The sequence below is a fragment of the Lathyrus oleraceus genome, chromosome 3 (genome assembly GCF_024323335.1).
Source record: "Lathyrus oleraceus cultivar Zhongwan6 chromosome 3, CAAS_Psat_ZW6_1.0, whole genome shotgun sequence".
In the NCBI taxonomy this organism is placed as follows: domain Eukaryota; kingdom Viridiplantae; phylum Streptophyta; class Magnoliopsida; order Fabales; family Fabaceae; genus Lathyrus; species Lathyrus oleraceus.
Genome location: NC_066581.1, coordinates 243,827,666 through 243,844,372, shown reverse-complemented (window position 1 = coordinate 243,844,372; position 16,707 = coordinate 243,827,666). Strand labels below are relative to the sequence as shown.

The following is a 16,707-nucleotide window of genomic DNA, read 5'->3' as shown; positions in this document are numbered from 1 at the left end:
TTCTTTTTTCTCTTCTGTAACTCGTAGCCACCATCGCTTATTCTTTTGGCATTTTTTCTCAACTTGTCTCAACTGCTCTTTAATGGTTTCTAGGCAGTGATCAACTTGTTCCATGCCTACCTTCACTTTCTTTCTCTTATGTTCTTCCTTGTCGACCTTTTCCTCAGTCGCTTCAAGCTGGGCCTTCTTCCTCTCTAGTTCCCACTTTATTTCATTTCTTTCATTTCAAACATGCTGGACGTTGGTCTGTAGCTCTTCATTTTCTCGTCCAAGTCTTGCTATAGTAGCTCTCAACGCTTCCACTTCTTCCATGGAGACAGGGATGGGTTCTGGTGGTGGAGGTTGAGTTGGAGGATCGAGGATGAATGGCAGCTTGATCTCTTGACTTCTTCTGGTGACCCATTGATGATAGGGTTCTCTATCCCCTATGACACCCTTTCCTTTGTCTTGTCCTCTGAAGCGAACTTTCTCCCAGGCTCGGATAACCCTTCTCAGCATAACAGGATCCTCCATATCGTGGAATACAAAACCTTCTAACAACTGGTCATCTGGTTTGTATGTGATAGGATAACCCAACTGCCTTACTGCTAAAACAGGATTGTAGTTAATGCATCCTTTTGACCCTATTAATGGTATATTCGGAAATTCTCCACAACTAGTAATTGTATCTCCCACATTCAAGCCATGGGGATACCAAATAATGGTATTTTCAGTGAGTCCTACTAGCTTTTGAGACCACTCATATCCATCCATACTTTCAATTGTATCAACCTCTTTGAACATATGAGAGACAAGCCATTGGTAAAGGAGTGGTATGCAACATAACATCAGTCCCCCCTCTTTCTCAAAGCGTAAGTGCAAGGTGTGATAAACATCTGCTAGTAGTGCGGGTACTGGATCTTCATTCTTAACCTTGACGGCCCAAAACACGCTAATAGCTGCTACATCAATTAACTTCTCCATGTTAGGAAAATAACACCAATCCAAAAATAAGTAAAGCCATAATAGTATCATGGGCTTCCCACTTCTGGGCTTTAGCAAAGCTTTGAGCAGTTTTCTCCAGGTACTCTTGTGGAATTCCTTGCACCTTCCCCCAAATTTTGATGTTAGGGGTTAGATCTTTGACTAGGATGTCTAGTACTTCAGCCAACTCTTTGGGTTTAGGGATTTGACCTAGCCCCCTGTATGGTCCCTTCTTCTGCTTAGGAGAGTCCAATATTCTTCCGAATTCTTCCAAAGTCGGGGCCAACTGGAAATCTCTAAAGAGGAAACTTCTGAGTGGTGGATCATAAAACTGGGCTATTGCGGTAATAACATCCTTTTGTACTGGTACAGACAACAAGTGTAGAATCTTCCCATATTTGAGTGTGAATGCGTCTCGACGGATATTAGTCAACCCATCTCTAAATGCAATGAACTTCTTCACACACGGTACCTTAGCTTTGATTTGGAATGTTTTTTTCTTTTCTGACTCCATTTTTTCTTGAATGCTTAATTAACTGAAAATTTTGAAATTCCCTGAAAATAAAAAGTGTGTAAATGATTTTGCTATGCTCATAATGAATGCAACATGATGTTTATGCAACGACAGGGATCCAGGTTTCACACATATCACAAGGTTCAACTTAACGGCGGTTCTATGTCTTTTACCCCACACATCAAGGATTGCTCCTAAGGTTATCCATTTTCATGATAAGAACTTAGAGTCATGGACCAAGTTCAGTCTTCCATCGTAATAATGGGCTAGCCACATTGAAATGGAAGTTCTGAATCGGTCTACTCTAAGTGGGATCCTCGTATTGTTCGAACAGAGTGTACACCCTTCGGTTCAATACTACACGATCGCCAATCATGAAGACGGACTTCAGTTTAAGATGAGGTTCCCAGAGTCTGAAGGTGAGAAAAACAAGAAAGGGGGGGGGGGGGTTTGAATTGTTTGGAAAAATAAGCGCTTTTTCAAAATGAAAATCACACAAGGATTTTATACTGGTTCGCTTATAACACAAAGCTACTCCAGTCCACCCGGCCGAGGTGATTTCGCCTTCAACAAGGACTTAATCCACTAATCTTGAAAGATTGATTACAAACAACGTCTAAGAGAAAGATCTCTTAGTCCTCTCAAGTATACAGACTACACAGAGTCACTTGAGGAAATAAACAAACAATGAATGAAAGATTTATGTAATCTAGAGTGCTTCTAAGAAAGCAAATATTACAATAGTAAGAACAAGGTGATTCACGTTATAAGCAAAAGCTTCGTGAAGATTTAGAGAGTAAGAGTATTTTCTTGAGCGTTGATGTTTCAGTATAATTTTTCCTTGTATGTGTTGTATGTTGAATGTTGATTTGCAGTCCTTTATATAGATCAGTGAGGTAGTAGTTGAAACTGATGAGTAATAAAATGAATTTACGCCATAACATAAATAGCTTATGCAGGATAACTTTCTCTCCTTGAAAAGACTACTTACCACATATAGTATCTTCTTTATTGAAATTGGAGATTAACGTCTCTTTCTGTTTTAGGAAATCCATTTGCAAATCTTTACTTGACTTTAACGTTACTCTTTCATAATTAGCAAATCCATGATCAGAGTCTTCGTGTATCTGAGACTCTTGGAATCTTGCTTCTGATGTAGATCTCTTTTGAGTTCTGATGGATTCTTCAGATAGCGCTGAAAGTTTCTGGAGTTAGACAACCGTTGTTCAGAGTCAGAACTTCTAGAGCGTATTCTTGTTCAGATGCTTCTGATGTATTGCTCAGAGTTAGACTTTCTTGAACGTGTTTCCACTTCAGATGCTTCTGATGTATTGATAATTTGTATCTAATCTGGTTTTGTATCTGATGATGTCATCAGATTTCTTCCTTCTTTCTTTAGAATCCTGCACACTTAGAAACTTTTCGTTAGGGTGCCATTTTTGGTTTCATCCTTTGTTATCATCAAAATCAAGGAATCTGTTGTAGAACAATTTTTGTTCTTACAATCTCCCCCTTTTTGATGATGACAAAACAATCTTAATTAGCAGATGAAACATGCATAATATTAGATTAGATAGACAAGAGCTCCCCCTTAGATAGTGCTAGGGAGTTCAGAAGTTCTTACCAGAGCTTCTAAGTAAAGAGGTTTCTTGATACCTTCTGCAATTTCTTAAGTCCAGGTTAGATAAATTTATTTTTAAGAAAAATATGTTGCAGAATGCTTAAGGTATTTAGACAATATTTTCATCAGAGCTATTAATGACTTCTCCCCCTTTTTGTCAGAATCAAAAAGACATAGCAAAAATAAATAATTGAAGAGAAAAACATTGTATTCATAGAAAAAGGCAAAGCAACAGAAAAAAAAATCAGAATCAGTGAAAGCAAACAAAACAACAGGAAAGCAAAAGAAATATCCTAAGTGCCTAGGGGTTCGGAGGCGGAGGCATTCTCTGAAGCAACATAGTCAGCATGTTCTGAATATTGTCGTTGACAGTGTCTTGCTTATCCATTCTGGCACGGAGTTCATTCTGATCTTGCTTAAGTTCTTTCAGAGTCTGGAAAACCATAGGGATAACAGAAGAAGAAGACTCCCCCTGAGTCAGAGCCTGCTGTGCTTCAGCAGCAGCCAGCGCTTCAGCTTCAGCAGCAGCTTGTGCTTCAGCTTCCTTTATCCTTAGAGCTTCAGCTTCTCTTGCTCTTTCTTCCTCCAGCCTTCTAGCCTCTTCTTCAGCTTCTCTTGCTAATCTCTCTTCTTCCAGCCTTCTGGCTTCAGCTTCTCTAGCAAGTCTTTCCTGAAGTCTTTCCTCAGCATCTCTGATGTAGCCATTTCTGACTTGTTCAGAGATGTTCTTCAGTCTAAAAGCCTCAGAGGTCATCCAGCCAATGACTCTGTTCCAGTGTGTCCTTACAGAGTCAGGATCATCACTGACTTCAGAGTTAGTGGTCAGAGACTTGACCTTTTGTACTGAAGCCCCTGCGACCAGCATGATGGCTTCCTCAAGGGTAGGTACAGAAAGGTTTGGTTCAGAGGTTTGAGGTGAAGGAATTTGAGGGCTGAGGTTTAAAGTGAGAGGTTCAGATTCTGGTTCAGGTTGAGGTTCAGAGCTTTGGGGTGAAGCGTAAAGAGGGTTTAAGTCTAAAGGTTCAGATTCAGCGGAGGTGTTTGGAGGGGTGATATCAGAGGTGTGGAGGTCAGAGGGTTGAGTTTCAGAGGGTTGGTCTTCAGAAGTAATGTTGGTTGTTTGTTTTGGTGGAGGTGAAGTTTCTTCAGATTGTGTTTGTTGTTGTGAAGCAAGGTTTTGAGCCTGAATTTGGGCTAAGGTTGGAGAGTCAGGGTCAGAGTATTCTTGGTCAGAGGAGATTTGATGGTATGGTGGTGATTCTGGTTCTGAAGAGGATGAAGAGGAAGTGCTTTGGTTCATTTGTTCAGGTTCAGAAGGAGGTATGAAGGTACGAGTGATATTTAAAATTGGTGAAGGTTGTGAAGTTCTGGTGGTTGAAGGTGGGATTTCAGAGGTTGTAAAAATGGGTGGTGTTGGGAGAGGATTAGAGGAAGGAGTAGAGGAAACCATCAGAGGTGCAGAGGAAATAGGAGGAACAGACGTACCAGTAGAAATTTGCAGAGGAGCTGGAGATCTGCTTCCAGAGGATTCTCCAAGTCTTGCCTTCTTTGCCTGTGGTGCTATCTTCTTCTCAGAGAGACCTCTCTTGTACCTGACGAAGTCTTCTTCTGAATCTAGACAATCGTCGAGGCTGAAGTCAGAGATGTCAACACCTTCATCCAGCAGACGATTAAGATAGATAGCAACCGCATCTCTGGGTTCATTCTTGTAGAACCTAGCAAGACCATGAGGCAGCTTCCTCTGATCTTTCAAGGAATCCCAGGATGTATCCAGCGTGGGTCTGACTTGAATCTTCTTTATTATTCCCATACTTTTGAGATTTCTGGCGTTCAGAGGCTTCCCAGTATCTATTGCCAGATCTTGCATCAGCTTGGCCTTCTCCAGATGATCTACCAGCCCATTCTCAATGAAAACATCAGATAACAATCTTCCCAGAGGGATGTAGGATCTGGGCTTCATGTTGTTTCTGGTCTCCCTGACAGAGTCTCTTAGGTATCTGAAGAGTAGTGCAGGAAGGCAGATCTTCACACCCTTGTGAATGCAATATAGGATGCACTTCTGATCTGCATTGATGTAATCAGAAGAGTTAGATGCTGGGCGGTGGTGAATAGTTCCCAGAATGATCTTGAGCCACACTCTAAGGTTCTGATGCAGCTCTTTGTTCTTTGAAGGGTTTCCTTCAGAGTTGGATTTGAAGATGGTTGGATTGATTACTTCAGCAACGCGCCTAGATCTAGGGTTGATGTTGTAAATCCTTTTACCTCCATCTTTCTCCATATTCAACAGGGAAGCAATTGATTCTTCAGTAATGACTATTTTTACACCCAAAACAAAGGAGACGATGAAATGATCATCAGCATCTGCAAATCTCCAGAACTCCTTGATGAGAAGTGGGTAAACAGGGCCATAGAGCCTTTGGAAGTAGTTTCCCCAACCTTGTTGACGAAGTTCTTCAGTAAGATCAACGCCATTTCTCCTTAAGTTGTCAAAATCCACAAGTGTTTCACATAACACATCCAGTCCCTCAAAGGGAGTTGCTAGGTTAATGTGGGGTGCACGGTCAAGAACATGAGGTTCTTTGTAAACTGGGGTGAGGGAGACTCCTGTAACAGTTGGAGTTGGAATGCTTGAAGTTTGAGCAGTGGTGGTGGATTCCATTTGTTGAGAGAAGTTAAAAACTTCTTGTTGTTGAGCGTCCATGGTTGAAGAAGAAGATGAAGATTTTGCAGAAATGCTTCAGAGAGGTTTAGGGTTTTAGAGAGGGTTTGAGAGTGAGTGAGAGTGATAAGTGTGTGAAAAGTGAGAAAAGTGTTTAAATACCTGATGCGTGTTTTTCGCAAGTGTACGAATCACGTCAAAGTAATATAAAAGATTATCGAATCCACAGAGACCAAGTGTCAATCTATCAAACCTGTTGTTATGGTGTGTATCTAAGGCAACTATTTTTAAGGGTTTTAATAAGGGTGCAATGGTAAATAAAATTATAATTTTAAATAATAAATAAAGACAGGCTCGAATGTAATTCACGCAATCAATGATAATCCAGTACTTGTTAGTGGAACTACTTATGGGCAATGTTTTCTCCTTTGAAAAGAACTAATTTAACAGGAACTGTCGCTTTCGCGTATTCAGAACCGAGTTGTACTCTCTAATCAACCCCTCCTATTGTCACGGATAAAAAGGTGCGTACTGCGTTAGAGTAGTAAACCTATTTTTAAGAAATATAGTATCTTAACTAAGTTGAAAAGTATTTTAACCTGGACTTCTTAGCAAAAAGAGGTTCTTACGAACCAGAGTTTAAACTTCCTAACGCGTCCGAAAATCGTTTTAAAATCTCTTTTCTTTTTAATCTAAAATCTCCTAATAAACTAGACAAAGCGCTTTTGGCTGTTTTTGAAATAGTTAAAAACAATTACTTGAATTGAAAGATAAAATAGCCCTTAGGTGTTTCCACGAACAATTACACTGATTACTGGTTTAATTACGATCCTCACATTCTCACCTTTATAGAATTAGTTAGACATGATAAAGTAAATATTCTTTTTATAGTTTTTCATAAAAGTAATTTAAAGCGAGTGCGGATAATAAACAAAGTAAAGTGCGAGTGCAGGAAATAAACAACGTAAATGTGCGAGTGCAGGAAATAAACAACGTAAATGTGCGAGTGCAGGAAATAAACAACGTAAATGTGCGAGTGCAGGAAATAAACAACGTAAATGTGCGAGTGCAGGAAATAAACAACGTAAATGTGCGAGTGCAGGAAATAAATAAAAGTAAAATACGAACTTGAATTAAAATGGCGGCAGGATTAACTTCCTCCAGAGTGCTCCAAAAACTCGAACCACAGACAGATTACAGACTCGATCACTCGATTGCAGAGGCACCCCGATGTGGAATGGCAACTGCTTTATAACTGATATATGCCTAGAGAATTCTAATTCTGGATGAAGAAAAACGAAAATCTAAGGTCCTATTTATAGTAAAAACTGAAAGCATGAAATGACAGGGACGCCCCTCCACTAAAAAGTGGAGGTTACTGATTTTGGCCTTGTGGCGCCCGCCACAGGCCTATGGCGCCCGCCATGGTCCCTACAGGGGATGATGGAGTGGGGATCGTGGGTCTTGGCGGTTGAGGAGTGGTCTTGAGACGTGGCCACGTCATGGCTAACCCCATGGCGCCCGCCACGGTGGGTGCCGTAAGTGCAAAACGCTGAATTTCTAGGTTTTCGCCCGTTTTCACTCCTTTTTCGCTCCTTTTCCCGATTCAAGCTCCGATTATTATAAAAACCTGAAAACATAAGAAAACAAAGAAATAACAAAGCAAAACAACAATAAAAGCTAAGAATGCATGCGAAATCGGAGTCAGAAATACGGTGAATTTTAGTGTGATCAAATTCTCCCACACTTAAACCTTTGCTTGTCCTCAAGCAAACATTAAAGCTTAAGAAAATATGGTGTCAACACTTGTCTTTGGGCTAAAGGGATTCTAAGTTCAAGTCAGGATGCAGTGACAGATACTAACTAAGTGAACCAAGGGTACCATAGTAACACAAACACAAACTTCAATCCTATATTAACCACTCCATATCATCCCACAATACCTAGGCCTATCTTCTCATCTTTTTGTGTCCTTTTCATTCAGGCGCAATCACATTAAGCCCGTTATCTGTACATGCTTCATAGTAGAGTGACCGGTTAGTGATTCTGATCCATAACATAAGGTTTCTGGCACATAAGCATGTGTAAACCTGTTTTATTTCGCCTAAATGTAGCTGCGGGGGATCGGATCGTAATCCGCCCTACCAAGTTCAGTGCCAGATACCTCTGAACCAACTAACAATAGGTGACTTGAAATTTTTTTTTTTTTTTTTTTTTTTTATTAGCACTGGATCATTCACTTATGTTCATCGGCCCCCTACGTAGAGCATGCTTAAGCCGGAGCTGACTGCTAAGATAAACTACTTAGGACAATTTTTAAAATGATAGTAAAGGCCAAGATGGTGGGGTTTAGGAGTGATTCCTATATTCAAGAGGTCTATGGTGCTAAAATGGTTCTGATGTTTCAAAAAGTTGACCTAGGTCACTACATCCTAATCTAAACCTGTCCCAAAGCCCAAAAAACATGTGAAACAACATCATTTTCTTTTTTAAAAATTTTCTGGTAAGGCTAAGGAAATGGGAAAAAAATGAAGATGAACTAAAAAGACACTATACTGGTGACTCGTCAGACTCATGCATTATCTAAGAAAATTAAATTACTGAAAGGAAATAACTGAAAGGAAATAATTAACTAAAAAGGGGAAATGACAGAAAGCAATAAAATCCCCTCCCACACTTAGATCGAACATTGTCCCCAATGTTTCGAAATAAGATAAGGGGGGTAACCTGAAAAAGACTACTGAGGAGGGGCACTGGTGCCTTCGCCGTCCTGATGTGATGGTCTGGAACGACGGGATCTACTACGATGCTGGTCCCTCCGGTCGAGTCGTGCTGATAAAGCAGCCTGAGCACTCCGAACCTCTCGAAGGTTACCTAAGATGGAACCCTGAGTGGCCTCGACAAGCTGGTAGTGTTGGCTGTTGAACTCTCTCTGACGGTTCTGCTCTAATGAGATATCGTTCAAGGTACGGCAAACGTTGCTATAGGCACGATCCGAAACCAATCGCGATTGTTGCATGAAGCTCATATTGTCCGTCAGCTGCTGTGAAATAGTGGAGAGAAGGCCATCACGCCTTTCTTCTCTAGCTGTCATATCACGCCACATCTCCTCGGTGACATGGAATCCAGGAGCAGTACCTGCAACAGGGTTAGAGGAAGATGGTGCGGTGTGTGACTGTGAAGGACGATGGGGGGACATGTGAGGGATGGGAGACTGCTCTCTCCGATCATACTCATCATCAGTGTCATGTGCCTCCCCCTCGGGAATATTAGGAGGAAGTGGACCCAAAACACGTGGAGCATTAAGATCATAGGTCCAGTTCCTTTCATCACGTACATCAGTACGTCTACTGCATGGTAAAGCAACAGATGGGATAGCTACCCCATGAACCATCAACTCATAACCACCTTCTCTCCTTGCTCGGCACAATTTCATGTCTTTCAGAAATTTTAAATTAATTGTGCGAGGAGGTAGTGGTTCAAGTGTGGCTATCTCATCGTTCAGGCCAAGAGCCCGAGCAATATACGTAACAAGCCCTCCAAAAACAATCGGTCCTGTTTTGTTAGTAAATAAAGTCATATGAGCAAGCATAAACGGGACCGGATTGATGTGGGTTCTAGTGAGGCATCCTTGCAAAAATAGGAGTTCACGAGCATTTACCTTGTTTGGACTTTCCCGGCCAAAAATAGTACATGCCAAAAGAAGTCTAAAAACTCTTATGGCCGGGTTGTGAATGGTCGACGCAAGTATCCCTTCGAAAGAATTAATTGAAGAACTTGAAAGCCTTTGCCAGAAGGTAAATACCTCGGCCGACCACTCCGCATCCAAAGGTGCCTCACAAATTGCACCTTCCCTATGAGGGATTCCTAACAAACCTGCTAGATTGTCGGTACTGAATTCATACTCAATTCCGAACAGTCTAAAAATAACAGTACCGACAGTGCTAGCAGTGTTAGGACTGACAGTGTATATTAAAGAACTCAAAAACTCAGTTGTCAGTCGCTCATAGGTAGGTTCCTGATTAATGAAAATATTATGCAAGCCTAGAAATTCTAATAAATTAAAAACACTATGATAAATACCCAAAGCATACAGACAGTTATCGTCGACGTACCTAGTCGAGAGAATTTCTCGACTTTGAAGCCTCTGAATAATTTTCCGTTGCCTTTCGCCCGGTCTTCCATCACGAAGAAGAAATCCGTTGGACTCCATTGTTGAATGCTCCTTAGGTAGTGAAAATGGTAGAAAAAGTGGTTTATGAGGGAATGATAAAGTTTTGATTTTTTTGGTTTTTTGATGGATGAAAATGGAAATGGATGTTGGATATGTTTTATGGATGGTGGGTATTTTGGAAATGAGGGAGCTTTAATGGGGTTCAAGGAGGATTTGGAAGGTTGGAAAAATGGGTTTTTGGTGAAGAAAGGGATGAAAATGGTGGAAATGGGGATTCAGCCCCGTACTTGTTGTTGGTACGGTGTGGCGCCCGCCACAGGGCCTATGGCGCCCGCCACAAGGCCAATTCCTGGGCCTTGTGGTTTTGGATCCTCCTTTTGGGCCTTCTTGCACCTTTGTCTTCCGGGGGGTCTAAATAGCGTTTTCTTCTTCTTTTCAAGGCTTCAGGCTTGCATATTTTTTGTAAAGACAAAAATGAAAATATTTTTGTCTTATATTTTTTTTTCTTTGCACGACAAAAAATAAAATAATTAAAGAAACAAAAGAAAAAGAAAAAGTTAACATTAGTGCATAATATGTATATATATAAGAAATTCAGAGTGCATGAAAATATAAAAGCTGCGGTAAAGTAAAATATGTCTGGAAATGCGATAAATAAAATACTAGGGTAATGCTGTCAGGGTAGAATGAGTCATGTGGTAGGCGTCTTTTCCTGGCTTGATCCACGAAACTCAGCTATCTCCCTCCGAAGCTCTTCAATCTCCTGATGTAGAGCATCGGTCTCTGAGGCATGAGTGAGATCAGAAACCTGCATCTGTAACTCTAAGTCTGCCACTTCCTGCTTGAGCAGGGCAGTCTCCTTACGGAGCTCATAAATCTGTGTTTGTAGGTCAGGTGGCTGCAGAGACAAATTGTTAGACATAACAGTGATCTGGGGAGTAAGAGGTGTAGGAGTGTACTCAGCGGCGGGAGGCGATTTCGGCTCTTCGACAGTCTCTCCATAACCCTCTAGAGCATAACTCCAATTTTCAGGATCATGGACACTGGTCATCAGCTGATCTGGTAATGTGAAATAGTGTATCGCTTCGCCGTCGATCAGCAGTCTAAACATGTTGGGCTCAAAAGAAGCCCTCCTCATCAGTCCTCTATCAAGACAAAAATCAATATCCAGGGTGGTGTAGAAGCAGAAGGTCCTGAGGTGCAATAACTTGCGAGACAGACCCAATGCAGTAGCAATCTGTGTAACAATCCCACCGACATGGATGATGCCTACGGATGATCTGGCAACACTAGCCAAGCCCTTTAACAGAAAGTTGCCACAAGCAACAGGGCGAGACTGAGTCGCACAAAACAGTAGGAAAATCTCCTCTTCACTTAGCAGTGTCTCTGTATCTGGAAAACCTAGGAAAGAATGTGCTAGAATCATCTGGAAGTACCTCAATGCAGGGTTGTGGATTACCTGAGAAAACTGGGTAGAAGGATCTTGGCTCCCTCCGCCGGATATTTTAGTCCAAAACTTTTCCACTTCTCTGCTCATAAAATACCCCATCGGTGTATCTGGAATAGCATCAGGAGCAGTCTGGAAACCTAGCAAATCACCAAACTCCTTGTGAGAGAATGAGTAGTCAATCCCGAACAACCTGAAAACAGCGAGTCCATCGGGTCCAGCCCAGGGGTCATAATGAAACGAGCTGAGGAACTCAAGAGTCAAGTTCCTATAAGTGTTGTTCCTGTAGTCAAACTGTTCCCACTGGAGTTGATGGCATAAAAATCTGACGCTTGGCTCTATCCCCAAGGCATCCATGCAGTCATGGTCAGGGTACCTGGTAGGAGCCATAGGGCGTCTCATGTGAACATAGTAACGCTCTCTCTGTGCATCATCTCTAAAGGCCACGTGCATGTCATCAGGGTTCTGCATTCTGTACAAGGTTAGCAAACAAGTCCTGAAAGCACATAAAACATTCAATCGTTAGTCCTGACATAATAATAATAATATAAACAAAATAAACTAAAAGTAAAAAATAAAAAGTACAAAAAATAAGAAAAACCATGGGTTGCCTCCCATGTAGCGCTTGTTTAACGTCATTAGCTCGACGACCGATATTTAAACATCATTGGAAGGATATGGTGGATCACTCAGAGTATGGCAGGTGTATGTTGTCGGGATGTCACCTCCTTCGTAGGGCTTCAACCTCTGTCCATTGACGATGAACGGTTTACATGTCTGGTTCTTGATTTCAATAGCACCGGATCTCAGGATCTTAGATACTTCGAAAGGGCCAGTCCATCTCGAACGGAGTTTACCTGGAAAAAGTCGTAACCTAGAATCGAACAGGAGAACAGGATCGCCTATTTTGAAGTCTCTTCTTATGATTCTTTTGTCATGCCAAGCTTTTGTTCTTTCTTTGTATATGATGGCATTTTCGTAGGCAGATTGTCTGAGCTCTTCTAATTTGTGGATGTCAAGGATACGTTTCTCACCAGCTGTCAAGTAATCCAAATTCAAAGTTTTGATGGCCCAATAGGCCTTATGTTCCAATTCAAAAGGTAAGTGACATGATTTTCCATAGACCAGTTGATAAGGGGTTGTTCCTATAGGAGTTTTGAAAGCGGTTCTATAGGCCCATAATGCTTCTTGAAGTTTCTGTGACCAATCCTTTCTAGATATAGAGACAGTCTTCTCGAGGATTTGTTTTATCTCCCTATTAGATACTTCCACTTGTCCATTGGTCTGTGGGTGGTATGGTGTTGCTACTCTATGCTTAACTCCATACTTGCTTAAAAGTTTATCAAATATTCTCGATATGAAGTGCGATCCTCCATCGCTTATGACTAAACGGGGTGTTCCAAACCTGGGAAATATATAATTTTTGAATAATTTGATGACTACTCTGGTGTCGTTTGTGGGTGCGGCGATAGCTTCAATCCATTTAGACACGTAGTCAACAGCTACTAAGATGTACTGATTTCCAAAAGATGGTGGGAACGGTCCCATAAAGTCTATACCCCATACGTCGAAGAGTTCTACTTCTTGGATATTTCTTAACGGCATTTCATTACGTCTTGAAATATTTCCTGTGCGTTGGCATCTATCACACTTGACAATGAAAGCATGGACATCACGCCACATAGTAGGCCAGAATAGGCCAGCTTGAAGAATCTTGGCGTAGGTCTTAGATGTGCTTGCATGTCCACCATAGGGTGCAGAGTGACAATGCTCAATTATATTATTTACCTCTTCTTCTGGAACACAACGGCGGAAAATGCCATCTTTACCTCTCTTGAAAAGAAATGGTTCGTCCCAATAGAAGTTTCTCACATCACTATAGAACTTCTTCTTCCGGTGGTAGTTTAGATCAGGGGGTATGATGTCAGCGGCTAGATAATTAACAAAGTCTGCATACCAAGGTACATCACTTATGGCTAAGGATTTTTGAAAATACTCATGAGGGTCTGGGTTATCTTCTTCAATGGTTTCTAGTTGGGCTATCAGTCTATCATAGGCAAAATCGTCATTTATGGGAACTGGATCAGGTTTCAGGTATTCTAGCCTAGATAGGTGATCAGCTACCACATTATCAGTGCCTTTCTTATCACGGATATCCAAATCAAACTCTTGCAGTAATAGAATCCATCGAAGTAACCTAGGCTTGGCATCCTTTTTGCTTAGTAAGTAACGAATGACAGCATGGTCGGTATAAACTAAAATCTTGGCTCCTACTAGATAAGATCTAAATTTGTCTATTGCAAAAACTACAGCTAGGAGCTCTTTTTCGGTTGTTGCGTAATTGAGCTGTGCAGCGTCTAGGGTTCTACTGGCATAATAAATCACATGTAACTTCTTATCTTTTCTCTGACCTAGAACGGCTCCAACAGCGTAATCACTGGCGTCACACATTATCTCAAACGGTTCTGACCAATCAGGGGGTTTCATTATAGGTGCTGAAGTCAGAGCTTCCTTCAGAAGATTAAATGCTTCAGTACATTTTTCATCGAAGATAAATTCAGCATCTTTCATTAAAAGACCAGTTAAGGGCTTTGTTATTTTGGAGAAATCTTTGATGAAACGTCGGTAAAATCCGGCATGTCCAAGAAAACTTCTTATCTCCCTGATAGTCTTCGGCGGTTTTAGATTCTCTATGACTTCTATTTTTGCTTTATCTACCTCTATACCTTTTTCGGAAACTATATGTCCTAAAACAATCCCTTCGGTGACCATGAAATGACATTTTTCCCAATTTAGCACAAGGTTTACCTCCACACATCTCTCCAGGATTTTCTCAAGGTTGACAAGACAATTTTTGAAATCTGATCCACAAACTGAGAAATCGTCCATAAATACTTCCATAATTCCATCTAAATAATCAGCAAAGATAGACATCATGCAGCGTTGGAAAGTTGCAGGAGCATTACAAAGTCCAAAAGGCATTCTTCTATAGGCAAAAGTTCCAACTGGGCATGTAAAGGTAGTTTTTTCTTGATCTTCGGGGTGAATAGGTATTTGGAAGAATCCTGAATATCCATCTAAATAACAAAAGTAAGAGTGTCTGGCTAGGCGCTCCAACATTTGATCTATGAATGGTAATGGGAAATGGTCCTTCCTAGTTGCTTTATTTAATTTTCTATAATCTATGCACATACGCCAACCTCCATCGGTTCTTTTTGCTACAGGTTCGCCCTTCTCGTTTTGCACGACTGTGATGCCTCCCTTTTTGGGTACTACATGCACGGGACTCACCCATTTACTGTCCGAGATCTGATATATTATACCTGCCTCTAGTAACTTAAGAACTTCAGTCTTAACTACCGCACTCATTATAGGATTTATTCTACGTTGGTGTTCTCTGGAAGGTTTTGAATCTTCTTCAAGCAAAATCCGATGCATGCATACGGATGGGCTTATTCCTTTTAGATCAGAGATCTTATATCCTAAGGCTGAGGGGTACCTACGTAAAACTTCTAATAATTGATCGGTTTCTTTTTGGTTTAAGGTAGCACTGACTATAACTGGACGATTCATATCTTCATCCAGAAATTCATATCTCAGGTTTTTAGGCAGTTCCTTAAGTTTTACGGTCGGTTTCATAGGGCAAGGCATAGGATCTGGGGTAAGAGATAAACATTCGTGAAGGTTATCATCAATGTAGGGTGTTTTATAATTGTCATCTTCCAAAATAAGGGTTGATGGCAATTTTATAGATTTATTTTCTTCTTCTTGTTCTAATTCCCTAATGCATTCTTCGATGATATCTAAGGCATAACAAGAATCTCCTATCACAGGTGCCATAAGAAATTTTGACAATATAAATTCTATCTTCTCTTCACCTACCTCAAAAGTTAGTTTTCCTTTTTTAACATCTATTACGGCTCCAGCAGTCGATAAGAACGGTCTACCTAGGAGGATTGGTATGTCGTCATCTTCTTTAATGTCCATGACAACAAAATCAGTAGGTATAAACAACTGACCCACCCTAACAGGGACGTCTTCAAGTATGCCTATAGGGTATTTAACGGATCTATCGGCTAATTGAAGCGACATCTTAGTAGGTTGTAATTCTCCTAAGTTTAATCTCTCACAAACTGCTAAAGGCATTAAGCTCACACTAGCTCCTAAGTCTAGAAAAGCTTTTTCGATGACATGATTCCCTAAAATACAAGGAATGGAAAAATTTCCGGGATCTTTATCTTTCTTTGCTAACCTATCTTCGGAAATAGAATTACATTCCACGGGTTTCGGATCTTCAAGTCTACGTTTATTCGTAAGTATGTCTTTGAGAAACTTAGCATAAGAAGGTATTTGGGTGATGGCTTCTGTAAAGGGGATTTCTACGTGAAGTTTTTCTATAACCTTAACGAATTTTTGATATTGATTATCGATTTGGGTTTTCTTTAATCTTTGAGGGTATGGTATTGGTGGTTTGTATGGCGGTGGTGGTACATAGGTTTTATTTTTAGGTTCTTCTCCTTTTTCTTGACTTTCCGGGGTTTCAGGCTTCTCTGGTTCCTTTTCCTCACTCTTCTTAGAAGTTTCAGGCTCACTTAATCTAGGGTTTAAAGGCTCCTTATAAGCGGTTCCACTTCGTAGAGTAATGGCATTAGCTTGCCCTTTCGGGTTTTGTTGAGGTTGTCCAGGGAACTGTCCTCCAGGGGTAGTCTGTGGGGCTTGGTTTAACGCTACCTGAGAGATCTGGGTTTCAAGCATCTTATTATGAGTAATGATTTGATCAACCTTGGTTCCTAACTGGGTAATTAGTTCGTTAACATGGACGCTTTGGTTCATGAACTCTTTGTTTTTCTGTTTTTGAGCAACGATGAAATCTTTTACAATTTCTTCAAAGCTCGGGTTTGGCGGTACAGGTTGCATAGGTTGATTTGTTCTAGGGGCTTGGTAACCTTGTTGTCTCGGAGGTGCGGTATTTTGAATAGGGTTATTATTTTTGTAGGAGAAGTTTGGGTGATTCCTCCATCCAGGGTTATATGTGTTAGAAAATGGGTTCCCTTGGGTATAGTTCACTTGCTCAGTGTTGGTTTCATTTAACAGATTGCATTCGGCGGATTGGTGTCCTTGCGTTCCACATATCTCACAATTCGGCGAAACTGCGGCTACAGTATTCGGAGTTGTACACATATGTTCGACTCTAAGGGCCAACGCGTCCATTTTAGCCTGCATCATGTCTATAGAGCTTAGCTCATGTATTCCTCCTTGGGCTTCCTTCTTTTCCACTGTCGCTCGTTCTACTCCCCATGATTGATGGTTTTGGGCCATATCCTCGATA

At 41.0% G+C, this 16,707-nt stretch overlaps 1 protein-coding gene across 1 annotated transcript; it reads right to left on the bottom strand.

Annotated features, from left to right (window-relative positions):
* Positions 1 to 225: 225 nt before the first annotated feature.
* Positions 226 to 963, bottom strand: LOC127130667 (uncharacterized). The gene has a single exon (XM_051059638.1). It carries the CDS (start codon positions 961 to 963, stop codon positions 226 to 228), a length of 738 nt encoding a protein of 245 aa, XP_050915595.1.
* Between the last annotated feature and the right edge of the window lie 15,744 nt (positions 964 to 16,707).

Excerpts from the sequence above, each read along its gene's own strand:
- LOC127130667 (XM_051059638.1), bottom strand. The coding sequence starts at position 963 with ATGGAGAAGTTAATTGATGTAGCAGCTATTAGCGTGTTTTGGGCCGTC.